The following is a 27,340-nucleotide window of genomic DNA, read 5'->3' as shown; positions in this document are numbered from 1 at the left end:
AGTTCCTACCCTCCCCAAGCCGTCGACAGCAGCACCCCCCTCAGTACCCAGGACTGGGCCTGCAGCATACTCCACCACCCCCAATACTGTCCCCACATCCTCCAGGTAATGTGTCAGCCTGAACTCTGGCTTCTCAGCCTAGCCCCCAGGCCAGCTACGCAGATTCAAATCCTGCACCCCAGCGCCCCTCGCCAAATTCTCAAATACCCCATATGAACACTATGAACAACCCTCCTGCTCAACACCACTCTCAGGGCGCGGCCTGTGGTGAGGTGAACCCCACCCCTATGAATGTGACTTATGGAAATGTTAATTACCCAGCTCCCCCCTACATCTCTACTCCAGTACAGCTACAGCTGCCTGCCCGGGACCCCCAAGTCGGCATGCATCCCAGTCCACTCACCCAAATGTTTAACCCTACTGCAGCTCCCCACAGCCACGCCCCTGCCCTACAGATGCCTACTTCAGATCCTCGAGCCAGAATGTATCCCAATACCGACCCCCAAGGCAGCACATATGCCAACCCCCGCCAACCTGCAACGCTACATCCATCCTACGCCCCGCACGGAGCCATAGCCAACCAGCTCCCCCAAACCACAACTCCACATCCATCCTACGCCCCACACGGAGCCATAGCCAACCAGCTCCCCCAAACCACAACTCCACATCCATCCTACGCCCCACACGGAGCCATAGCCAACCCAATCCCCCAAACCGCAACTCCACACCCATCCTACGCGCCACACGGAGCCATAGCCAACCCAGGCCCTCCACTTGCTACCTATGGCGGCTTCTTGCAGACTCATCAGGTGAAGAATGTCCAAATCTTCACTGGTCATTCTGATGGCAAGACGCTGATAGAAGACTGGATTCGTGATGTGCAGTATCTTCTGGAGGCAATAGAGCTTCCCATTCACCTCCGCTTTTCCACAGTAGTGCGACATCTGAGTGGCGAGGCCAGAAGGTTAGTGTTGAACCTACCACCCCATGACCAAACCCCAGAGAATGCATTTGAAGAATTGAGGGCTGAGTACAGCGACACGCAAGGCTCCCTCGATCCACTAGCCGACTTCTATGAACGTAGCCAGAGGTCTGGAGAGTCTTGTTGCTCTTATGCCATTGCACTGGAGGCAACCTTGCGAGCTGTGGAAGACAGTGAAAGAAGGGGCAGGCCTTTCCCCGACCGGGATAGCAAACTCACCCGACAGTTCTTGAGGGGGCTTGCTGATGAGGAGACGTACGCCAGGATTTCACCAATGAAGCCCCGGCTATTGAGCTTCCGTGAACTGCAAAATGAGCTCAGAAATCTGGCGAAAGAAACGAAGAAGTTCCAGCCGCAGCACAAGGAAAAGAAAGCATATGCCCAGGTACATGATGCCACGCCAGAGCGCGCTAGAAATGTGCAGACAGAAATAACTAAACAGACCTCAGAATTGTCAGAGTTGACAGAGATCGTGAAGAAATTGGCTCTAAGCCAAGAGCAACAGATGGCCAAGTTGGCTCACCTTGAATCAAGAATTGCTGCCCCCCCACCAAGATTCCAGTCATCACCAAGGCCTGCTGTCCAGGGCTCCAGTGTTACGTGCTACCGGTGTGGGAAACCAGGCCATATCGCCCGTGTCTGCAGAGCAGTTCTCCCAGATCCCAGTCTGTCCTGGCCTCCGCAATCCCAGCTTATGGTCCCTGCGGAGGGGGAAACAGCTCCCTCAACACAACATTTAAATGCCTAGAGCCCATGGTTACAGGGGCAACTATGGGCAAGCAGCAAGCGTCCCCATTACAGGTGAGCGGAACTGATGATGGAGAAGAGGATACCCCACTAGTGGGTCCCAGGAATGAGGGGGAGGTGGAAGTCAATGGGATCAAATGCGAGGCACTCATAGACTCTGGCTCCCAGATCACCAGTATTACCCACAGTTACTGGCGTAACCACCCCATCCTTCGGGAACAAAAGCTACACTCTTCAAAAATTCCCATAGAGGGGGCGGCTGGCCAGAATGTTCCCTACTGTGGTGTCCTGCACATCAACTTGAAAATGCTGGGGAGAGAGTTTGAGGCTGTGCCCGCTTTTGTGGTCCCTGATTCTGATTATCGTTCCTCAGTCCCTCTGCTTGTAGGTACCAATGTCATTCGTGCCACCAGGAGTCACCTCCAAGCAACCTATGGCCAGCAGTTCATGCACCGGGTCAAGCAAAACCATTCAGAGTGGTACACCGCCCTACTGGAAATTGAGAACACAGAACATAATGGAACAGATGACACGGTGGGCCCTGTCGTGTACACTGGCCGTAAAATAACTATCCCTGGGGGGAAAGAAATGGATTTGAAGTGTAGGGTCAAGGCTGGCCCTCAAAGAAAGACTTACACAGCCCTCATTGAAGGTCACCCTTTCCTGCGTCTCCCCCAAGACCTCTTGGTTGCCAAAGTCCTTACCGATGTGAAGAAAGGCTGCACCCCTGTTAGGGTGATGAATCTGTCCCAAAATGCTATCACAATAATGCCACACAAACATCTTGCCAATGCACTCATGGTGGAAAATGTTGTGGAGTTCCCTGACCGGAAGCCAGATAAACGTCACAACTATGAGAGCAAAGAGGCCTGCCTGAGTCTGGATCAAGTTGTGGCAAGCGGTGGGGTGGACCTCAGGGAAGCAGCAGTGGAGAATGAGCACCAGCGGTCCCTCCTTGAAGAGCTGGTGGTGAAAAATGGCAGTGTGTTCTCCCAGCATTCCACGGACTATGGTCACACTAAAACAATACAACATGAAATTCCCCTTGTCGATTCTACACCCTTTCGACTTCCATACCGCAAGATTCCCCCTTCACAGTGGCAAGATGTGAGGAAGTTGCTGACGGAGATGGAGTCAGAAGGGGTCATCAGGCCTAGCAAGAGCCCATATGCTTCACCAGTTGTGATCGTAACCAAGAAAGATGGGTCGCTAAGGCTTTGTGTGGACTACCGAAAGCTGAACTCCTACAGCACCAGAGACGCGTTCCCCCTACCCAGAATTGAGGAGGCCCTGGAGGCCCTGGGGCAAGCAAAATACTTCTCCACCCTTGACCTCACTTCTGGTTACTGGCAGGTGGAGGTGGTGGAGCGCGACAAACACAAGACCGCATTCAGCACTCCCATGGGGCTGTTTGAGGCCAACAGAATGCCTTTTGGGCTACAGAACGCTCCGTCCACCTTCCAGAGACTAATGACTTGCTGCTTTGGGGATCTGAACTTCACTCACCTCCTGATTTACCTAGATGACTTGATCATTTTCTCCAAAACCTTTGAAGAGCACCTGGAGAGATTGCAGCTCGTGTTTGATCGACTCAAAGAGCATGGCTTGAAGTTGAAGCCCTCTAAGTGCCAGCTTGTGAGAAAGGAGGTGCAGTATTTGGGTCACTTGGTGTCGGCAGAAGGCATCAGGACAGACCCAGAGAAAATCAGCAGGGTGAAGGACTGGGTGAGGCCCACAAATAAGAAGGAAGTGCTCCAATTCTTGGGCCTAGCCGGATATTACAGAAGGTATGTGAATGGCTATTCCGCGACAGCTGCAGCCCTGTACCGTCTCACCAGCGGTGACCCTAGGAAGAAGAACAGAGGGGGAAAGAAAGGCCTGGGTCCGGACCCACCCTTTATGTGGACTGATGAGTGTGAGGAGGCTTTTCAGACACTGAAAGAGAAGTTGACAACTGCTCCGGTGCTGGGGTATCCAGATTTCAGCCTGCCCTTTGTGCTTCAAACTGATGCGTCTGGAGAAGGACTTGGCGCTGTCTTGGTCCAAGTTCAGGATGGACGCGAGAGAGTCATAGCCTACGCCAGCCGTGGCTTAAACCCAGCAGAGACCCGGTATCCTGCCCACAAACTTGAGTTCCTCGCTTTGAAGTGGGCGGTGACAGATAAGTTCTATGATCATCTCTATGGGCGTAGATTCTCAGTCCAGACAGACAACAACCCCCTCAAGTATGTGATGTCCACAGCGAAGCTGGATGCGACGGGACAGCGGTGGGTGTCCCGACTGTCGGCTTTCGACTTTGATGTCCAGTATAGAAGAGGAAAGTATAATGCAAATGCTGACGCACTCTCCCGTATGTCCAACCAAGAGGTCACGCAAGTCCTGCACACCTGTCCTCAGCGGGTGAGGGCTGATGAACTTTGCCACGGACAGAGCCAGCACACCCGAGACCAACAGAGCTCTCCGGGTGGGAACACCACCACAGAGGCACTGGAACCCCAAGAACCTCGGCTACTCAAGCCCAGTGAGCCCTACATGGATGTGGGGACAGAGTCATTGCCTGCCATGACGACACAGGAGGTACGTACGGGCCAGAAGGAAGATCTAGGCATCGGCCCTGTCCTACACTTTAAAAGCCTGAACCAGAAACCAGGTCGCAGTGAGAGGGTCAGTGGTGGTGGGCAAATGTGCCTTCTCTTAAAAGAGTGGAAGAGGTTGGTGATACGGGATGGTATCATGTATCGCCGTGTACAAGACGGGCAGAGAGGAGTAGTGGAGCAGCTTGTACTGCCAGAGCGGCTGCGTACATCCGTCAAGACTGCTCTCCATGATGACTCGGGGCACTTGGGATTTGAGAGGACGTTGCAGATGATAAGGGAGAGATTCTACTGGCCAAGGATGTTCCAGGAAACCAAGGCTTGGTGTGAGCAGTGTGAGAGGTGCTGCCTCAGAAAGACCCCAACTGCAGGCCTCAGGGCTCCCCTGGTCAGTATTCACACCAGTACCCCCATGGAGCTGGTGTGTGTGGACTTTTTGATGCTGGAGAAGTCAAAGGGTGGCATAGAAAATGTGCTTGTTGTTACGGACCACTTTTCCCGCTACGCCCAGGCCTACCCCACTAAAGACCAGAAGGCCAGCACAGTGGCGAAGGTACTGTGGAGAAACTTCTTCTGCCGGTTTGGTTTTTGTGCTAAATTAATGGCAGACCAAGGACGTAATTTTGAAAGTGCTATTGTGAAGGAGCTGTGCAAGTGTACTGGCATCACTAAAACCCGCACCACCCCCTACCACCCCCAGGGTAATGGGACCACCGAAAGGTTCAACCGCACCCTCATGAACATGCTGGGAACACTGGAACCTCACTTGAAACCCAGCTGGCATGAGCATTTGGATGCACTGACGCATGCCTACAACTGCACACGACACGACTCGACTGGATATACGCCATACTATCTGATGTTCGGTAGGCACCCCCGGCTCCCAGTCGACCTGGTCTTTGGGCTTCCTACCACCAACGAGCAAGGTGGATACAGCGAGTATGTCCAAACTCTGCATGACAGTCTGTCACAGGCCTATGCCCTGGCTAATCAGACTTCTCACCATGCGAAGGATCAGCAGAAGAAATACTACGACCGGAAAGCAAAGAGTCAAGTCTTCAGCCCGGGAGACAGAGTCCTGGTCAAAAAGTGTCATGTGGAAGGACGGCAGAAACTGGGAGACAAATGGGAGTCACGCCCATACATTGTGGTGAAGAAGCAACCCAATATCCCTGTGTATGTGGTACGACTGGAGGATGGTGAAACAGAGAGAGTGGTCCACCGGAACCTTCTTACGCAGTGCATGTTTCTTCCAGTGGAGCAGGCTGGTGAAGTGAGGAGAGAGGATGCTGAGTCAGACGTGGAAGAGGACTGTGAGGGAGACCATACAGCGGAAATGATGGAGCAGGATGGAGGAGAGACTGAGGCAGGTACAGAAGAGGAATGTGAAATGGATGATACAGAGGCAGTGGTGGAGGACACTGTACCTTTACCAGAGACGACAAACAGGCATGATGCACACACAAGGATGGAGGAAAGTGAGGTGGAGCCTGAGCAAATGAGTGATGGAGGGGAAGAGGATACACTTTCCAACACGATTCCAGGGCCCAATGCTCAAAGGAGGAACCCACCGAGAAATCGACGGCCCCCAAAGAAACTCTGCTTGGAGTCTCACGTCTTGAGATCTGATGAGGAACAGCAGAAGATAAAAAGGGGAAGGAAGGTGTGGCAGAGAGCCAAAGCAACAGGACCAGCAGGGCATATGTAACACACACACACACGCACACACACACACACACACACACACACACACACACACACTCTCTCTGTTTTGGTTAATGGGTGGCATTTGTGCTTTTTGTTTTTGGTTGGTCTGATGGCAGAGACGCCATCAATTAAAGAAGGGGTAGATGTAAGGTAGTGGCCTTTTGGTCAGCAGGTGTCACTGTTGACTGAAGTTCTTTCACCTGTGGGTTCAGCAACTCACCTTTTTGTCCCTCACTGGCCACCGTAGTTTAGGAAACTAGGCAGCCACGGGCGCCATCTCTGATTGTGTTTTTCCTTCTATGTGAAAAGGTGAGCACGTTTGTATGACTGTCTGAACAAGTTATATTATATATTGGAGTTAAATATGCCCATCCAGTGGGTTTGTTGCCACAGAGTGTTTGCTAAGATGCTTAACTATGTTTCAGTGTGATTCTGAGAAATATGCACTACGTTTTTGTACTTTAATACTGTGTGTGTGTTGGCCAGTTTGGTGAGCACTGAAAATAGACCTCACTGTGAAATGTAAACAAGAGGTTTTTACAGGTTTTTTATATTATTCTGGTTATTGAAACCCAATGGGTATTTTATGTGGTTGATGTTATTTAGTATTAGGACATATATTTATGGTGTTTTTCCTTCTATGTGAAAAGAGTGGAATCACCTACTACAGCCATTACCAGCAGCAGAACCTGTGAACTGAATCAGCAAATAAATGAACCGGTCTCAACCACGATCCAGAACCGCTGTGTCCAGTGTCCCTTCTCTCCGCACAACACCCCAGATCATAATACTAGAAACACAACGCAGAGTCCAAGGGTGTGTAGAGAGGCCCGTAACACTGTGGGTTACATATACATTACACATTGCACAAAATATAAACACATTGCGCAAAACATCAAGTGGGAATGTATAGCTGGGTTAATTGACTGTTAATTGATTTCATACCATGTGGTAGGGTTCACTCCCTTAAGAGGGAGGCTGCAAGGGCAGTGATTCAGGAGATCTGCCAGGGCCCTTGTCTAAGCCAGGGTAGACTGTTTAATAGTTTCTTAAATTCCTAGGTTGTTTTATTTAGTTTATTTTGCTGTCAGGTATTTTTGGTTTCTATGTTTTTGTAAAGTCTTATTTTGATTTGTTACATACGGCCTTTGCTGTAAATAACGCTACTGCACTTAACTGTTGGTGGAAGCTGTTTGGGTCATTTCTGGACATGTCCAATTTTGGAGCCTTGGTCCTTGAAATTAAAATGTTTGAAAACTACTGCCCTCTTGACTTTCAGTCTTGAGTCAGAAGAGACTGGGTCGATGATTTATGGCGCCACCATGTGACAGAGAGCCCCAGGTGCAGCTAACGTCGAGTCACTAGGCTAAGGTGCAGCAGCAGTACAAAAAGGGGACGTCTCCTTATCCGAATTCAGACGATTTTCCACGAGCAGGATCGTCGGTTTTTATACACCCCCCCCCCCGCCGCCCCCTCCCTCTCTCTCTCTCTCTCTCTCTCTCTCTCTCTCTCTCTCTCTCTCTCTCTCTCTCTCTCTCTCTCTCTCTCTCTCGCTCTCGCTCTCGCTCTCTCAGGCTTCTGCCAATGCAGGTTTGGTTTCCACCCAGCCGTCTTTGTTCCAAATGTGGCTCTAGCAACCGACGAGTCGACGACGACGCGCCTTTCCCCTTTAAGATGATGTTATTATTTAATTATTTCGTGTAATGTCGGCAGACATAAACTTGGGACCAAAAAGCACCAACAGTCCGAGCATCCAGTCTTTTGTAGCCTAGGCTACGCGTCGGATCGCATCGCATCATCATCCCCAAAGTGGAATAAAAGGCTCCGTCTCCTGGCTGTGTGTGTCCTTGCTGTGTCTCCACGCACGGCATCACTGGTGGTGGTACTGGCGGTGGCACTACAGAACACACCACTTCTTCTCACAGTCAGGATATGTCACTGGAATATTAAGAGACAGACACGGTCGACTGGAAAGGAGACGCATAGCTACAGACAGACAGACAGACAGACAGGGTGAAGGCAAATGCAGTGCATTTGCATTTGAAACTACGGTCATCTCTTGGTCCTCCCTCCGCGATGTTTTGGACCTTTTGAGGGTGACAACGAGAGATCCCATCATCACACATAGAGCGGTCTTTGACGGGGGTAAGTGACACTGACAACAACCAACCACGACACCTCTCGCTCTCTCTCTCGCTCTCTCTCTCTATCTCTCTCTCTCTCTCTATCTCTCTCTCTCTCTCCTTTCATGCACAGCAACATTGTGTCCTGTCCAAAATCCCCGATCGCCTGATGTGTGTCCGGTGCAGGTGGCGCACTGGCGCGCGTCTGTCAGAAGACGACACCAACCCAGAACCCATGCTTGTTATTATTGTTTATATTCACGTCATCATCACTTTATTTGACACACACACACACACACACACACACACACACACACACACACACACACACACACACACACACACACACACACACACACACACACACACACAGCTGTCATCTTATTAATACTTACACTAATATAACGAACGAGGGCATTCAGTCTGTCAGTCTGTCAGACTCTCTATTCCCTCCACGCACTTACTTTCCCCCTCGGTGTGAATTCTCTTACGTAACCCTGTGGAATTCCTTTTGCAGACTTCCTGGGCCTCTGCATGGAACACACACACAACACACTCTGGCTGCCATAGCAGCACGATGTGCACATATGGCCCGATAGGTATAAAGCACAGTGTGTTCAACATGATGGGCCGCATGGCATGGGGTGTGTACTGTACTGTGTATAGGCTATAGCCTACACAACAAAGATAAGTCAGCCCATGAATCCTGACGTTTTTGTTATCATGCAGCATACCATACTAATGATTTAATAACATGCTCTTTTAAAGTAGCCTTTGATCCAACTATCATTTCAAATAACACAAGTTAGCTACCATCATATTGAATGTTATGAAGTTAATAAAATAGACATAACATGCTTTGTTGCCATCTAGAAGTCCTAAAGAGCTATTTGACACTGGTCTGTTTGTTATGGGCACAAATGACTGTCAAGGTGCTATTAAAGGCCATTTTGTATATTCATATAATTTTGGTCCTCATTAATGCTCATTGTAAGATGGCACAGTTTCTGTCCACTCACTCTGTGTTTCATTGGTGGGTTGTGGTTGTGGTGTGACAGTTCACAAACCTGCCAACCAATGACATCATTGACAGGGAGAGATTCCAAGTTAATAGAAACTACAGCCTTTATCTTGCTGGTAAGTTAGAATGCTGAAATAGAAGTCTTTAAGAAAATAACAAAAGTTGAAAATGTTCTTGGAATGACCAAACCTGCCTAACTAACTACTAAACCTGCCCAGTGATGATGTGATGTCACTGGTTTCTGAACTGTACAACACAGCCCTCCTCTGAGACACAGACTAATAAATGCCGTCTTGTAAGGAGCATCAGTGAGTACTAATTAGATGAAGATGGGTTGGAAATGGGTGAAGAGGTCTTTTTAATAACAATTCCGGTAGTATGTTCAGTCCCTGGAATCTAACTGCGCAAGTTAGTCATGGAATTGCATGGCAGATGATGGCACGCACTAGCCTGGTGTTGCGATACTAATATACCACTGCGCTGCAGGCAGATGAAGTCTGGCTGCGCCAGGCTAGGCACACACACCAATTGCATGGCACACCTGCTGCTGTGAGAAAGCATTTCACATATCTGAAATTCTGCAAACCACATGCCAAGCAGATAGAGTAATGTACTGCAGCCTACTGAACAAGATAACCGTCAAGTAATAATACACATGATCATGATCTGATATAAAAACCTGCTAAGCCAGAATGGTTCGGCTCTCATGCATTATACCTGTACTGGGAAATGTTTGACTGAGTGCACGTGAGTGGTTATCGTCAGGTATACACACACATTTCAGTGATTCATTTAAGGCACTAAGCATCTCAAGAAGTTTCATCTTCATTTAAAATGATATGAAGGCTGGAATGTAGTGTTCTCAAGTGTTTGAGTTGTAGTATTATCGGCTTAAAAAAATAAATAAAACAATATACTGTATATATTTTTCTTTTCTGTCAGAGTTCCATATCTCCCTCCCTCTGTGACAGGAGTGACCACCACTACCACACCCTTATGATGACATCACCGGACTCGCCCCCTCTGGTCTCCCCATCCCCTTGCCCAGCACCCCCCCCATCCCTCCCGTCCTCCCCGACTCCCTCCTCCCCGGCGCCCTCCGCTTCCTCGCTACCCGCTCCACCGTCATTGCCTCCCACGGGAGAGGTGATGGTGTTGGCCCTGGGCAGGAAGAAGCAGAAGGTGCTGATCGCTCTGTCCATCCTGCCCAACCTCTTCCTGGCGTTCCTTCTGTCCTCGGACCCCCTCATCACACTGTCCCCGCCCCACCACTGCCACCTGCCGGGTCCGACCCCTACCCCCCAGGTTCTGAATGCCTCGCTGCCCTGGGAGAAGGGGGAGAGGCCCGGGGACAGCTGGAGGTTGTCTCAGTGCAAGCAGTACGCCAACGGGAGCCAGTCTGCCGTGGTGGACTGTGAGGCCGGCTGGGACTACAATGTCACCGAAGGCCTGAGGAACAATATCGTCACCGAGGTAACGGTCTTCAGACATGATGTTGAGCTTGAGCAGCATATGTAGCAAACTAGCAACTAGCAAGCACTTTGTCTACATATGGATTATGCCTTTAAAACATTTACTCTCTTAATTTTTCCTGTGAAGGTTTTTGCTTTTTGTTTTGTTTTCATTTATTTTATTCAACATTTCTGTACAGTTAAACATAATTGGCAGCTGTTGGTTCTATTGGTGATTGAGTAGTTCATTGGGATCTTTTGCTCCTCACGGAAATGTCAGCAGCAGATGCCAAGGAGGGACAGGGAGTGTTATTCAGTCACTTTATTTGCCCAGATATGAGATTAGTATCTGGAACGTTCTTCTGATCACCAGCTCATGTTTGTTATTTTTTCAAAATAGAAGGCAAGTTAGATACAGTGGGACAAGTCATGTTGAATACAGGATGTTATGTGTTTGGTGAAATAGCCTATTAAGTGTTAAGTTGTGTTGAGAGACTCCTATTGTAAGCAGCGATTTTGTTTCTTTAGTTTCTAAAGTCCCAGCGACAATACACTGTACTATGTTCATATATCGTCCTTGTCGGGCAGAAAGCTTGTATTTCAGTATTTCATATTTTTTATGTTTCTTTCCTCATACATGAATGGCTTATGTTATATTTCGTTATATAACAGTGTCGCTGAAGGTAGAAAAAAGCTTGTAGAATTTGTTTTGAAAGTTTTCACTTATAAATAGGGACACCAGATTGTAAGTGGTTGAGTCTGACGGTTTTATAAGTACTTAACCAATAAATAGTATTAACAAGAGCTTGTGACTAAATAATAACTGTATTAGATCAATTTGGAACGTTTCCAGAAAAAGTACGGCTTTGGATTTGTTCATGCTGCTGGTGTAGTGCAGGCCTCAGACCTAATCCCACTAAACAAAGGGAGAGTGAAACTTTCCACAGGATGAAATTTTAACAAAATGTATTGATAATTGTACTCCATATAAAAGTGGGCATTTTAGACTAACAGTGTAGACTAGTATCCTGTACAGTACACAGTGTACAGTATCCTGTTTCTTCATTGATGAGGGTTCCCGATTCTCAGATTCCTCACTTCAGGAAGGGCCTGAATCTCTTCCCAACATGATCGTGTTGATTGAAATGCCCTTGCCCCCCTGTGCAGTGCAGAACAGTACGTCCATGTTTCCCCACAGGTTCTTTGATGAACTGTGGTGATACCAGATCAGGAATGATACAGTAGGATACACAGATCATGTAACATAGGCACAAAATGAGAAGCTCCCTGGCAGTAAAGCCTAATTTATAATCTGTAATAAGACGTGTCCCTGTTAGGGTTTAATAGAGACGTATCATGCATTAACATGCATGTAACACCAAAAATCACAGATTCCTTAAGGTGTACTCTGACACTAATGATTAGCTATGACTAATGGCTTCAGCAGGAGATTTGCCCACTCCACCCAGCCTTGTAGTCAGAGTTTTGCCTCTATGGGCTGAACGTGTGTGAATTCATTGCATACTGATGCCAGAACCACACCCAGTCCTTGACTACATTTGGTCTCCACTAATCCTCCACCCCACTGTGGTTAAGTGAATATAAACACTTTTTAGGGAGGCTGTGCAGATGTATTTTGGTGTGTCTGCACATAGTGTCTCAGTTTCTTCCATCCCACAGTTTCCACTCAAAGTAAAATGAGACAGAGACACAAAGACCGAAATAGAGAAATGCCGCTCTTAGGAAGCTGAGAGAGACCTACAGACAGAAATTGAAACTGACTGACCGACTGAACAGACGGAGACAAAGACACGGCGACAAACATACCCAGGCCCCAGCTCAGTTTTAGCTCAGCGAGTATTACTCAAGTCGTCGTGACAATCCAATCCTGTACTGCCCATTTGCTGAGTCTGCAGTCTCCCAAGCAGCAAAGCAGGAAGTTAGCTGACCAGTCGCCTCTACCACTGATCAATAATAATGTGTCACTTAGCCAGACGCGTACTCTGACGAACATCTCTGATCAATGATCAACGAGCTAAGCATTATACTTCCTCCACTGTATTTGTGAATCCATTTCATGACTGTATAGGATTGTCAGAGTAGTCGGCACACTGTATATTATTTAAAAATAAAAATGCCATGAAAATAATATTATTCCAAACAATCTTAAACACAAACTTTATATATATTTTATAATAATATGTGAGTTTGCGTAGTTAAAGGTTCAAGTGTAAATAAGTGTACAGTTGAGTCGACAGACAGAATTTCAAGCTGTCCAAATGGTGCTCTAATATGCCTTATGGTGCTTATTGTACTCACTCACAAAACCAGTCTGGGTAGTTTATGAACTTGTTTGGATGCATTTTTTGCTCCACTATTGTCGCACACACACCACCCGTATGGCCTGTATGGGCAACTGTGCTGTCCATTTGCCAGACTACTAGCTCAGAACACGCGTTGCGCTATGTCCATGGCCCTGCAATAGAATGAGTGTGTGTGATGTGTTTGACAGGCTTTCATGTGTCTATATGCATGGGCACCAATTACATGAGGCATTGTTCCCATCAGCCCCCAGTCTGTACTCAGAAAGGGCACTTGAGTCCTCCCTGCATCATTAAAATCACTTTGCTTTCAGCGGTCATCAGCATGTTAGCAGAGCTCAGCTGTTGATCCAAATCAGTGGCTTGGCTTAATTTGATAAAAAGCCCTCTTATCTGAGGGCAAATGCAGAATTTCTCTTCAGATGAGAAAATAAATATTTCCCCTGTACTGTAGCTACTCTTGTGTACAGTACCTGTCAGTATCTGCTTTCATAAGATGGCCATACAATCACTGATAATACTATGACATCACTATGATTATGTAAAACATGTCTTTAACAAGATGAGCTACCAGAGTGCCCCTGAAAACTGATTCTCTCAAGCCAAAGAACTTATCTGGACGAACCACATTTGAGTCTACCGTATTTCATTTTGGGTTTTGAGGGGCTGCTGGCTTTGCTGACAGTGTTTTGAGATACAAGGACTGGCTGTAGGTTTCAAGTAAACCCGAGCCTCACATATATTTTGAGGCTGCAGGTGTTCTTATTACCGGTATTTAATTTTGGGTTTTGAGGGGCTTCTGGCTTTGCTGTCAGTGTTTTCAGTTTTGAGATACAAGGACTGGCTGTAGGTTTCAAGTAAACCCGAGCCTCACATATATTTTGAGGCTGCAGGTGTTCTTATTATATAAACACTGAATAAATGCATTCATGGAAACCATGGAGTCATGCAAGCTGCCAAAGCAACTAAACCCCCAGAAGCACACAGTTGCACAGTTCACTGCGGACTGCTACCCAACAAACTCCTCCTCCTCATTTTCACTGTTCAACTTAATCATGCATGATTCATCCATGTGTACAGCTATCCATTTGTGTCTTTTACAGTTCCTCTGTGTCACTGTTCCTGACGGACATCGGCTGACTGATGTTCTAACAATAAATGTATTGAACCGCCCCCCCCTCTCTAAAAAAGAATAATCTATTCCTCTCCTTCTGTGCAGTGGGACCTGGTGTGTGGTCAGTACTGGTTGGTCCCTGTGGAGGAAGTCTGTTTCATCCTTGGGCTCCTCACTGGTTGTCTGGGTCTTGGTTACACTGCCGACAGGTAACTGTAACACACATACACACATACTGTACTCACACACGCGAAGGCGCGTTTTTCCCATGGGTACTTGAGTAAATTGTGGTGGAGAGGATCAGCTGGGTACGAGACGTGGCCATTAGCGGTGGGAACGTCTCTGTATATGCAACACAAGAAGCTTAACGCTGTTGTCAGTTTGGGTACACGTATTTGTGGTTGGTTGTGGAAAACACAGAGGTGAGGTGAAAGACGTACCAACACAACTGCAGTTTGTATATGAACATGTGTATCTTCATCTATCCTGTGTATTTTTTAAGTGGGACAGCACACTTAATGTATAACACGCGCTCAATATGACAACATCTTGACAGCGCACCTTGACAAAATATGAAAACATTACATACATTATGAGTAGCATTAAAATGTGGATTACATCAATAAATATGAATTACATTTTTTTTTAGAAGCCTACATTTGTGTATTATGTGAAACCTGCTACTACTACTAATACAAACTGCTGAATGAATTATTCATCTGCTCTGACCAGAATTTAAAACTAGCATTTCAGACTTCCGAGTGTTGACAAGCTCATCAGATGGGGGTTCTTTTCAATAAACTGTGTGTAAATGATTACTCTCACTTTGGGCCATTTGTCAATCAACGTAAAAAAATAAACATGAAATATGAGTGCATGAAATTCGCTTACCATCTCCCGGATCCAATAGCCAGAGGGGATGGTCAGGTGAACATGTTCCACGGACAGTGAACGGATATGCTGTGGATTTATTGGTCATAGATTGGTTGTCAGGGGGACATCACACATGGTTGTTTGGTGTCAAGTCGCTGTGTCAATATGAAAACTGAATTAATTGAAAATAATAATAAAAACCTATTTATAGAAATCCCTTGTACTCCCCCTCCATCCTCCACCCCCTACACTACATCCTGAAGGATCAACACAAGGCAGCAAGTTAGTTTGCATCGAGCTGCTCTAATGAAATGACCAAGTTCCGCCATTGTCTTGTTCTCTAACGTAGTGTACACACACACACATGACATATGTCACAATGAACAACACAAATGCATACACACATCTACAGTATCAGAAACTGTATAGCTTTAGTTCCTCAGATTAAGTCAGTCATAGATTTATTGTGGCTGCCAGTGTTGTTTCTTCTAATCAATAGCTGGTATAGACCACACTGCCTAGACTAGAGGAACTGCTACCGCCCCTGCAAGAATTTTATTGGTGTTGCTTTCAAGAGCTTTATAGTGTCAAATAGGCTTTATCAGATGACAACTTTTGCAAGGACAAACGTGGCGTACAAGGTACAAAGCCAGTAAATAATGTACTAGCGTATGCAAGACTATGGCATCCTGTTTACCTTTGCGTGGACAGTTGTTGCGAGGGCTAACTCCATGCGCAGCATGCGTAATCCAGCCAAGGGTAGCGCCGGGAAAAACAGTTTTTGGAGAAAAGTCCAAGTCGAAAGACGTCAATTGAATTAACTAACAACGCTCATTAATTTGCAGATCAATTGGGCTCAATCTGTTTGCTAAGACTAGTGAATATGGCAGGGGAACGTTCAAGGGAAGAAATGGAAATGACTGCAGTGCTGTCCTCCAGCTGTGTGTTATCACCTCAGCTCCTTGAAGGATCATTTCACACACAGTCTGTGTGGAAAATACAGCTTGAGTTTATTTACAGCAAAGAACAGGATTTATATTTGTCATGAACATATATTTGAACATATCTGTCAAAAGGATATAAAACACAATAAATCTTCAGAGATTATTTTGTGTATGTAAAAAACAAGTGCGAGTTTGACAAATTGACAAATCGCTCATGACAAATTATGGTAAATGTTATAAATCATCACAATCTTCTCTCCATACATTGACATACTTGCTTTTTACATAGAACCGATTTTGTTAAAGGTCTTGTTGGAAATGTGTCTATCCATTAGTAATAGTATATTAACATATACTAATGAAAGTCTTAAGTACTATAGTATTGAATTATATTAGAGCTTTGACATGAATCTAATGTGTGACTTTCTCTGTTCTCCTCTCCGTTAGGCTCGGTCGGTCCAAGGCCCTGCTCATCTCCCTGACTCTGTCTGTGGTGTTTGGGGTGCTGGTTTGCGTCTCTCCTAAGCCCTCCGTCTTCATTGCAATGCGCTTCTGCCTGGCTGCTGCGAGTGCTGGAGCCTACCTTTCTCTGTATATCACCCGTGAGTAACTTTGAATCAACCAAGTTTATTTTAGTTTTTGTCTAGTTTTGTGGAGTAGTTGTAATGGATGAGATGAGAAAAAACAAAGAGGTGTAATTGCGACACAATGATTCTACTTGAAGTGATTTTAACTCAAAAACCTCAGAGGGACTGAAATGGATTATGGCGGATTATCTTTGCACTCACTTCTCAAACACATGATGCTGTGCCTGCCAAACGAGAGTGAAGAGAATTAGCCCTTCACTAAATCCCACCCCAAAAAGCGATTGTCCAATGCCAATCTAAATAGTTTAGCAACGGTTGCTATGCAGGTCAAGCTTTCTTCGCTGCTAACGTGCCTATTGGACAAGGATGGGTTGGGGAGGGACTTAGTGAAGGGCTAATTAACACAAGGTTGTGATATTTTTGACCAGGTCCTGAAACCAAGTTGCCACCATGGCTTGAGGATTCTTAGCATCTGGCTGGTGGCTAGTTCTAAATTAAAGGAACATTTAACAGTACCATTTCCTCACTTGGTGTAACGTGTAACTGACACACACGGGAGATGCTACTACATCTATTGAAATACTCTGCCACACTGACATTGATTGTGCTTGTCCGTTGCCGCTCTGTGTGTGACTGTTAGGTTTGGAGCTGTGTGACCCGTCTCTGAGGATGTTGGTGACCATGCTGGCTGGTTTGGTGACTGTGGCCGGGGAGCTGCTGCTGTTGCCCGTGGCGCTTGGCTGTCAGTCCTGGAGGGGAGTGCTGGGTACCGGGGCTGCCCCACTCACACTCTTCCTCAGCTACAGGTAGGAAACTGTCTGGTGTGTGTGTGTGTGTGTGTGTGTGTGTGTGTGTGTGTGTGTGTGTGTGTGTGTGTGTTGTGACTTGTACAAAACGTGTATCGGGATGTGCGTGTGTGTGTGTGTGTGTGTGCGTGCGTGCGTGCGTGCGTGCGTGCGTGCGTGCGTGCGTGCGTGCGTGCGTGCGTGCGTGCGTGCGTGCGTGCGTGCGTCTGTACACGGACAAACAGGAGAGGACAAGAGAATGCAGGAAGTTGATGAGCATTTGATTAAAGTGCTCAGATGCAAACTGACTTGCTGAGAGCTTTGTTGGATCGTATCGATTGCAATCCCCTCCCGTCACAGCCAGCCTTAGCTTGTGTCAGAATGCATTACTACTTTGTTTAAGGTCCGCTGTTCATGCAAGACCTGTTGCAAGATTAGTTAACAAATCAACTACAAATTAAAATGTTGTAGTGGCTTTAATTGAGAGATCTCATGAGTTCAATAAGATTGGATTTACAAAGAAAGAAACCTGATGTTTACACATCCCGTCCCCATGAATTGTGACGGGTGTTATTGGAAAAGGTGGAAAAGTGTAATCCAAAATCTGGGATTTTTTCCCCTCCCCTAATACGGTAACTAAACTAATGTAAAGGCTCCCAGACATAGAGCAGTGATTCGTACCTGTGTTTTGTGGTTCCATTCCTGCAGTATTCCAGGGGTGTTTCCAGAGTCTCCACGTTGGCTCCTGCTGTCTGAGAGATCTGTGGACATGAACTCTTTCAGCGAGAGAAGGAATTCCAACAGAGACATACGGGATGACGAAAGCTTCACTGGTATGTATTGAGGTGTGTGTGTGTGTGTGGGGGTGTCGGGTGTCTTTGCTCTTGTTTTAAGAAAAGTTTCCTTTGATAATGTCTATCCGCCTGTTACTTTATCGCTAGAGTTATGAAAGGTTATTATTGCCAGCCTTTCCAAAGCCAATAACCTGAAACAAAAATGGCAAAACCTTGTTTGAGGAAACATTTGTCCTGTTTTCCTTACTTGCAGAGCTGGATTCAGAGCCGGCCTCATCCTCTCGTCCACACCTGTCCTACCCCGAGCTCTTTCATAGCAGGAACATCTGGAAGAACATTTGTGTGCTTGGCTTTACCTCGTAAGTCACCACACCAGGAGCGCTGACATTTATTCTGCAACATTGCCGAGGAGTAGGCGCCCCTCTGCCCTCGAGTCACACTTCCTGCACAGACACGGAACCTACTGCAGTTTCGCCAGTGTCCTGTTTTGAGGCCGCAGATCAAATGCACACTTGACACTGCACTACCACCATAGATCTTCAGCAATATACGCGCCAAAGGTCGATCGGAAGAATGGTTCGCAAGATATGCATGCCCATTGGGAGCGGGGTGGTTCACTCATCCGATCGACTTCAAACACGTGCACTTCTTTTGTCCCTCAGTAATACACCCGTCGTGTGTGTGTGTGTGTGTGTGTGTGTGTGTGTGTGTGTGTGTGTGTGTGTGTGTGTGTGTATGTGTGTGTGTGTGTGTGTGTGTGTGTGTGTGTGTGTGTGTGTGTGTGTGTGTGTGTGTGTGTGTGTGTGTGTGTGTGCACAGACAAGCACATGCATACATTAATTCCTGGAGGATACTATGGATATACAGTATACTGTAGATATTATTGCTGTCACGCAGTAAACTTGTATCACTATATTTGTATCACTATATTTAAACAGTTTTGTAAATGAATACCCCCCTTCGTTGAAAGCAGTCAAGTCTGTCTGTGGTAATAAATATTTAACCAAGGAAAGGTATTTACAAGAGCTTATCACTAAATAATAACTATATTGGATCCATTGGAACACAGGTTCTTTTTGCCATTTCCTTAAAACTAACGGTTTTGGACATACAAGGTTTCCGCCCCGACAGTGATGACATGTTCTGACTTCCCTTTTCATTTCCTTTGCTTAAGTTACAACAAGTTACTCTCTCTCCCTCAGGTTCATCTCCCATGGCATCAGTCACTGTTACAGCTCGTTCCGCGGTGACGTCAGAGGCCAAGCACCCGGCTTCTATTGGACGTACCTGCTGTCGGTCTGCGCGGGGGGCTGCGCCTGGCTGCTGCTGTGGGTGACTGTGGACAGGTGCGGTCGCCGTGGCATCCTGCTCCTCGGCATGACTATGACGGGCCTGGCGTCGCTGATCCTCCTGGGGCTGATGGAGTGTAGGTCCAAAGATGCAGGCAATTTGCTCCGACTAGACTATAGGACAATGGTTTTCAAACTGTTTCATGTCAAGGACCCCCAAATTGACACTCATTACCCCGCGGACCCCCATTAGAAAATGTATGCCAAAAACCCCCATAAGAGAAGATTTTTTACGGCTCTAGCAGTGATTTTCAACCATTTTCATTTCAAGGACTCCAGGTTTGACCTGAATTAGGCGCCCCATTTAATGGCATTTAATGGCCGTTAATTGAACTCTGAGAGTGTACAAATTATCATTTAGCTGGGGACCCCCTGAAACTCTCTCAAGGACCCCTGGGGGTCCCCGGACCCCACTTTGGGAACCACTGGACTAGGATATATATAGGTGGTCGGATCGCCTCAAATGAACCCCTCTTAGTAATTGTGGAAGCCTGGTGGCTTTGACAACAGATGGTGGATGATGAGGCTAGTTATAAGTGTCATAAGTGTCCGTCTGTCTGTGTGTGTATGTTGGAATTCGGTATCGTGGAGGTTAACTTTAACTCCAGGGTCCTGTAAGGACAAAGGGCCACAGAATTACATTGTTGACCTCAAAAAGATTACTCAACAATTTGTTTGTTTGGTCTACGATTTTATCATTAATGCTCACTCTAACAGAATATTCTGCAAACTGAGTTTGTTGACATGAAGCTGATAATAGCTTTAATTTACCTTCGGTGTTCAGAATGAGCAAAACTAGATCTGAAACACTGCAATTATACTTGACTGACTTTTGAAAAACTCAGAATTAGGTAACACTTTACTGCTCCTACTATGATTAGGCCTATATAACGGTCTGTATTCAAAAGTAGGTTTAAATGAATTACCTACACCATCTGCATTAGGCTACACAGTGTGCAATGGACACACAGTTGTAGAACTAAAACAAACACACATCTATTTGAAATGTATTTGTATGCCAAAATTACACAAATAATTAAGTAATCGTTCAAGAAGGTATGTAATTTATTCAATAATACATCTGAGAATGAACCAAAACCAAAATAGCGCTTTTATATTGGCAGTACATTTCTTAGACTCAGGATAGTATTTCTGCTCATTTCTCCAATGCTATAAGTTTGAGTGTCTTACGAGACAGTCAGACCGAGGCCATAAAATTGTGTTCTTGAGACTGATACCCATTACTGAGTACTACAACCCTACTTGAACCATAGCATCCCTATTCTGGGTATGTCGTAATATGCCGGACATTCAGCATAAATAAATTAACATTTGGCAAAAAAATAGCCTATTGCTATTAATTAATGGTTTTGTATACATTCACCGTACTGGCTTTATGCTCTCAGTATATGACACTGTTGAGTAATTCAGCTACATTAATGTAACGACAAATGTTTTTCAAATCTCTGATTTAACAGTGGATTATGTAGTATAAGCTGTATTCATGTTAAATGCCTCTAACCATTAAACCCTACAGTAGACTGTATCCGGGGCCTGTACTTGGACCCTCCTTTTCCCCCCGCTACACCGAATCTCTTTGCCCCAAATAGCCTGTAGATCGGCAATTTTTTGCCAAATGTTTGCCTGTTATGAGGTAGCAGGCCCATGGACACCAGAGTTCATGTGGCTAAGAAAATGGGTGTGAATTCTGTTGACGGAAACACATGATTCCCTTTGGGTTTCTTTTGTTCTTTCTTCAAACACGTTGTTGAAACCGTTATCAGCATAATCTAGTCCAGCCTTTATTTACTAGGCCAGAAAGTAGTTTTTTGCCTCTCAGTAGGTGTTCCTGCATAACTTCCGGGTATGACGATGATGTCACGCGCATACCCTCTATAGAGTGTTTGTTTCCGTAACAGTCAGGGGTCTCCCTGTCTCCCCAGCTCTTAAATCAACAATTCATTTTCAGGTGTGTTGCAAATTGTCAGCCAATAAGGAGAGAGTACCCATTTATCAGCTTAAATTTGATAGTGGTTACAGTTCCAAATTTGTCTGCTCATTTAAATGTGTTATCACTTCCAATTTCATTCGTTTATCCTGTATCCCGTGTGAGTTCTCTCTCCTGTCCTGATTGGATAAAATTAGTTTCCCAACCTGAAAATGTATTTTCTGTTTACCAGTGAGCTGGAGAGACAAGGAGACTCCTGTTACTGAAGAAAACAGTTAGTCTAGCATTAAGTACCATCATAGTATAGAGCTATTTAACACTACATTTAAGTGCCTTGCTCAGGGAATGAGTGGTCATTCTCCCACCCCACCAGAAAAAGGCAAGCTTCTGCCAATAATTAACCTTCTAGTCTACCTCTACCCTGAAGCCCTGTTGTTGCATGTGTCTCAGAGTCCCTCTTGTGGCTGAAACGGGGTATGACACCCCACTTTATATAGGGCACTGCAGACTGCAGTGGCAGTAAAGTCAAAGCCTGCCAGGTAGTAAACTTTAATACAGAACCAAAGACTGTTGTGTTGACATTAACTGTAGGCAGAGGTAAGATGCTGCTGTATGAACTGTAGTCATTATTTTACCTTGTTTATAAATGATTACTAAGGTCAAGGTGATCATGATGACATGAAATAAAGTATATACAAATACATACTGTCAATGTGTCATATGGGAATTTACGAGGGTGTCGTTTGCCAGAAATAACGGATCTACAAGCTAACGACACGTCATGTCAATGTGTTCTTAGCTTGTAGATTTTTTTTTTCTCCAAGCAACACCGTCATACTACAGAGTTTCAATAAGGCTTATTGAAACCAGCTCAGTGGCCTTGTGGTTAGAGTGTCTGCCCTGAAACTGGGAGGTCGAGGTTCGATCCTTGGCCAGGTCATACCAAAGATCCAATTGGATGTTGGATTAGGGGTTAGATCAACTACAAATGATTCCCGAGCGTGAGATGGGTCACTTTAACCTTAACCATTTAACCTTTACTGTGCTGCCTTCCTCCCCTCTCTAGATCTAAGCGAAGCAGCCATCACAGTGTTCTCCGTCATGGGCCTTTTCTCCTCGCAGGCTACCGCCTCCCTCTGCATCCTCTTCACCGCTGAGATCATGCCCACCATTGTCAGGTAACATGACACCTGTACAGCCTGCCTTTTACTTCTTTCACATTTTTGCTGGTACGGTGGGGTTAACATTTTGTGTAGAAAAAGGAAGCGCAACTTAGCAAAAGGAATCGGAAAAACATGGAAAATGCAGGACATTGTGGGGGGAGGGGCAGGAGAGGTATCCATCAATCTTCATTGGTAATGTCTTATGTGTCTGGAAGGCAGGAGCATTATCATCGTTCCTCATTTCCATTCAGGAAAATGTCCATTTCCACTAAGGAGCAACTTATCGATGAGCATATTTACGTGACATATTTACGTGGCTGCATAGATGAAATGGAAGTGGGGGGAGGCGGACATCCACTTTGCAGCCTTGAACCGTTTCAGTGCTTCTGTTGTAATGTTACACAATGAGTCATCATTCTGTCATATATAAGTACAGTACATGTCCTAGAAACTGATGTGAATGCCTCCGTCTTTCCAGGGGCAGTGGTGTAGGGGTGGTGCTGGCCCTGGGATGCGTCGGACGCCTCAGCTCTCCCATCATGGATCTGAGGAACCACTATGGCTACTTCCTGCACCACGTGGTCTACTCGTCCCTGGCCCTGCTGGCCGTTCTCTCCATCCTGCTGCTCCCAGAGAGCAAGAGGAAGCCGCTGCCCCAGACGCTGGTCGACGGGGAGCAGTACCGACGCCCCCCGCTGGGCCGGCGGAGGCGGGACCACGTGCCGCTGCTGGCCACACCCAACCCAGAGACCTAAAGGACCCGGCGACCTAAAAAAAGGCTGCGGTCTGCGTCATTATGATGTCACTCCCCTAACCTTGTGGACCTGCCGCACAGCCAGCACTATTCATGTCCATGCAGCCGAGATTCAGAAACACAGATTGATGGAGAGACGAAGCAGACCTAAAGAAAGGTGGGCAGAGGGAGAGGGAGAGGGAGAGGAGGAAAAACCGTCGGCTCTGTGACTGGTTGTGTAGATAGAGACAAAAGAACCAAGGTGACAACACACAGCTTTTCTGAGCATTATCATCTTCCAGTAACTCCTAACGCACCAGGGTTGCTTGATTGTCCACCATTTGACATCATAGGTTTCCATTTTGTCGTTCAAACGTGCACTACAAGTGCAGTGACGCGTCACATCGTCTCATCAGGATCAGGTGGTGCCCACACACACACACTTAGAGACATGCAAAACACCAGCATTGCTGCACCCTGTCCTGCTGGCCCCAGTCTATCCGTTTGATAGACACCAGCTGCTTACTACACAGCAGAGCAGACCAAACATGGGTTAAATATGAAAACCTAGTGATTTTCTTTGCTCGTTCGAAGTGCCTAGAGGCTTGTGCTTCCAACACAGAGAGCAATTAATTGATTGCGAGAAAGTTTAGAGAATGAAAGCACAGCAAGCATGGGAAAGTAAGCTCAGCTCACAGTGTGGTAAACCCCAACCCTCTGGTAGTCCAAGAGATTTAACGCAAACACTAGAGTTATTTTCAAGTAGTATTTGATCCATGTCTGCTCCATACGCCCTCTGTTAAAACAGGACACATTATGTGACAGATACCTCTAGAAGAAGACATGCACAGAGACTTAGGGTTTATTTGAGTGGGAGTTTGTATTGTAAATAAATACCTTAAACTTAGTTTTGTTAACTTCTAAGGGGATCGGTTGTGTAAAGCCTAAATTATACTTCATTGTATGACAGGGTCGCTCACAGAAAATTACTGATGTTCTTTGGGCAACATTGTCATACAGTATGATGAAGTACGAATTAAGTGCAAGTGTATGGTGCAAGGTTGACATGACAGAGTACTTAGTGTATGGTGCAAGGTTGACATGACAGAGTACTTACAATGTATCTTTCTAGAGAACACACAGGACATTGTTTGAATTTGTAGATGTTTGATTATATTCTTACATTTTGCAATTATTGAACGCTCTGTTAATTCAGTAGTGCTCACAATTAAAGGAGCAAAAAACAACAAAACACAGAATAGCCTTGAAACGTGCTAAAGTGTTCATGCGCAATATGTTCAGTTACTAAATCTGGCCTGGAGCTAGCATTATTTATGTCCTATTTATGTCATAATTAAGTATAATTGTCTGGTCTGACAGACCTGCCTATAACTAGAGGCCCTATCTGTTTAACAAACGGATAGAAATAAATAACTAGAGACCTCACAGTTTAACGTATTTAATTGAGTGATTGGTGGTTGCAATAGCAGATAGAAAGCAATCTGGAGAGAGAATATTGACTGCCACAACATTCCTTTCTGCTAATCCCAAGCAGAAAAAGTCTTGCATTTGTGTATCTACTGAGAAGCTTATAGATCCATTACTAGAAGACCAATCTCCACTGGGAGAGACTAGATGAGTTAGTGGACTTAATGTAGTAGAAATTGTGACTTACCAAACCAAATGCCTCTTTATTTTTTCAGGATTTGGTGTACGTGCTATTTACAAACTTAACAGGAGTCAATTGAGTGGTTATTGATAGAGACAGGGCCCTATGATTAGCCACCATGAATGAGGGTATGATAGGCCCCATTTACACCTGGTATTAACATGCAATCTGTCTCCAGATGTTACGTTATTATGACCCCACTGGATGGTGGATATGGTATGCATTGTGATTAGACCTACAGTACCAGACCATGCTTGAAGCTGATGTGATTTTTATACACTTTCTTGTAACCAATATCTCCGCCAGGCAGGACGGCCAAAGCCTGGAGATGATGTTTTTGTCCGTGTCCTGTCTGTTGGTGGGACTGTGAACAGCTAAGCACCGATGGACCAATTGATGTGAAACTTTGCACACACACTCCCAGTAATAATTATTATAAAGGAAGAACCGTCATGCCCAATTGTTCCAATTTCTTTGGATTATGATTGCAACTCACCATTTAGACCCCATCCATTTGTGCCTGGCTAGATTAATTGTCTAAATTTTGCATTTTCTTCCAAAAACACTTTTTGCTGCGACTCCTCCAGCTCACACAAATCGGTACACATAATCTCTGGAGTCATGTAATCAAGATGTATCAGTCAGATTTTACACATTCCATTCAGATTTTCTATCATTAATGTCCTACATTTTCAGGTGGACCTGTTTTGCCAAACATATGGCATAAATCAATGCCCCCAATTTTTATCACACATTGGGGGGCCTTTAAATATCGTTAACACAGAGCCAAATACTATTTAGATCTCGTAATAAAGACAGAAAGCAGATAACGAGATTCATAGGGGTAATGCTTAACTGTGCGTGATTAGATTGCTCACCCAGATACCGATTGCATGATAATATTACAGTATGTGGAACACTGAATTCACACCAGCAGACACATTTCACTTAAAATGAAAACATTGTTTTCAAATGCCTTGTCTATTGCGCGGACCGGCAGCTACTCCCACTCTGGCAGGACGCAGAGAGTGGATAAAAGTGAAACGTTGTCGCTACTGCATTGTGACGAGATAGAGTGGCAGCCAACCAGAAAACGTGCTGTGGTCTGAAATAGGCGTGGACTGCGCATACTGTACACACTGTATGGAAAACTACTGAATATTTACTACAAAGTTTTAATCTCCCAAATGTGTAGATGAATCAAGATTGAGCAACTGCATGGCCAATTTCTTGCCTATAGTTTATAGATAATAATAACAAACAAGCTACCATGTTCTGCACTTTTCCTTCTTGCCTGTGAGCTCTCCTTGCCTGTGAGCTCTCCTTGCCTGTGAGCTCTCCTACCAGGCACAGCTGCTGAATGGAGCCTCCTGGAGCAGCTGAGCACACGCTTTGCCACAAGTCGCTTATTTACAAGGGTGCCACTCACAACTCGGACACATCCATTTGGTGGAATCCCCCTTTCTGCTGTTGGTGTGAATTCAGTGTAAATGGGGTCATTTAGACTTCATTGTTTGTAGCTGAAGAGGGCCCCAGAGCTCCATGTCATCTCTGTCTCCCACTGTTGGCACTGGGTACGATTTGGAGAGAAATTAAAATGTTTCAACTTCGAATTTAATATGGAACCTAGGATCCTATTACATTCATTAAAGGGACATTAAAACATGGTTTTCGAATTACTCAAGCACGTAAAAAGAAATCCATAATGACAATGTGCTTGGGTAATACTTTTCCAGCGGTTCAGACCTCTCCTAATCACGAAAGTCCACAGTGAGCTGAGGTAGGTGAGTTTGTTTCATTTGGAATTTGAAGAGGAAAAGTCAATGGAGGAATGCTGTCACAAATGACTTTCCCCTACGTCAAGCCTTTGATATATATTGTTTCTTCTGTACAATGCACTTGACCAGTCTTAATACTTTACACTGTTCATTATTGTAAGTACTTGACCATAGTAATATGATGTCTGACAACACTGATGATCCATTAAATGATGACAGTGATGCAATTATGTTAATAATACTATAGCCTGGTTTAATGGAAAATAAAAGTGGATAAGAAAACAGTGGCATATTATGTTGTCTGCTATCATGGTTCCAGAGGTTTGCACTCAAACAGCCAGAAAGGACAGGTGCCTTCACATGAATGCAGTGGTGGAAAATGTAGTCAAATGTTTTACTTAAAAGTATCAATACTGCAATGTAGAACTACTCCCTTACAAATAAAAGGCATTGGCATCAAAATGTAATTAAAGTACCACAAGTAGAAAGTACTCACTGTGCCATTTAAAGTTTTCAAATGAATACAAATATTTTGAAAATAGCCCATCTACAAGCTGTGTCGCGATGCGATGCATTGTGAACTTGTAGATCTACAGTATAGGGTTGAAGTGTATGTTTTGTAATAATAATCAAGTAACTAGTAACTGAAGTTTTCAA

General features: G+C 45.4%; 1 protein-coding gene across 2 annotated transcripts; it reads left to right on the top strand.

The window, feature by feature from the left end:
* The first annotated feature begins 7,609 nt into the window (after positions 1–7,609).
* On the top strand, positions 7,610–25,365 carry slc22a17 (solute carrier family 22 member 17). 2 transcript variants are annotated; one of them, XM_079490128.1, is made up of 10 exons: positions 7,610–8,175; positions 10,146–10,647; positions 14,166–14,269; positions 16,325–16,479; positions 17,105–17,270; positions 17,958–18,082; positions 18,297–18,402; positions 19,246–19,469; positions 22,407–22,518; positions 22,982–25,365. In XM_079490128.1, exons 2-10 carry the CDS (start codon positions 10,171–10,173, stop codon positions 23,256–23,258), a joined length of 1,746 nt encoding a protein of 581 aa, XP_079346254.1. In that variant the 5' UTR covers positions 7,610–8,175; positions 10,146–10,170; the 3' UTR covers positions 23,259–25,365. The 2 variants fall into 2 exon arrangements, with proteins under 2 accessions (XP_079346254.1, XP_079346253.1); XM_079490127.1 differs by having other exon boundaries at positions 10,117–10,647.
* The last annotated feature ends 1,975 nt before the right edge of the window (positions 25,366–27,340 follow it).

The sequence above is a fragment of the Electrona antarctica genome (assembly GCF_951216825.1).
Source record: "Electrona antarctica genome assembly, chromosome: 20".
In the NCBI taxonomy this organism is placed as follows: domain Eukaryota; kingdom Metazoa; phylum Chordata; class Actinopteri; order Myctophiformes; family Myctophidae; genus Electrona; species Electrona antarctica.
Note: the sequence above shows the minus strand (reverse complement) of the source record. Positions and strands in the feature narration are given on the sequence as shown.

Excerpts from the sequence above, each read along its gene's own strand:
- slc22a17 (XM_079490128.1), top strand. The coding sequence starts at position 10,171 with ATGATGACATCACCGGACTCGCCCCCTCTGGTCTCCCCATCCCCTTGC. Across the intron at positions 10,648-14,165 it reads GGAACAATATCGTCACCGAG|TGGGACCTGGTGTGTGGTCA; the intron begins GTAACGGTCTTC and ends CCTTCTGTGCAG. Across the intron at positions 14,270-16,324 it reads CTTGGTTACACTGCCGACAG|GCTCGGTCGGTCCAAGGCCC; the intron begins GTAACTGTAACA and ends CCTCTCCGTTAG.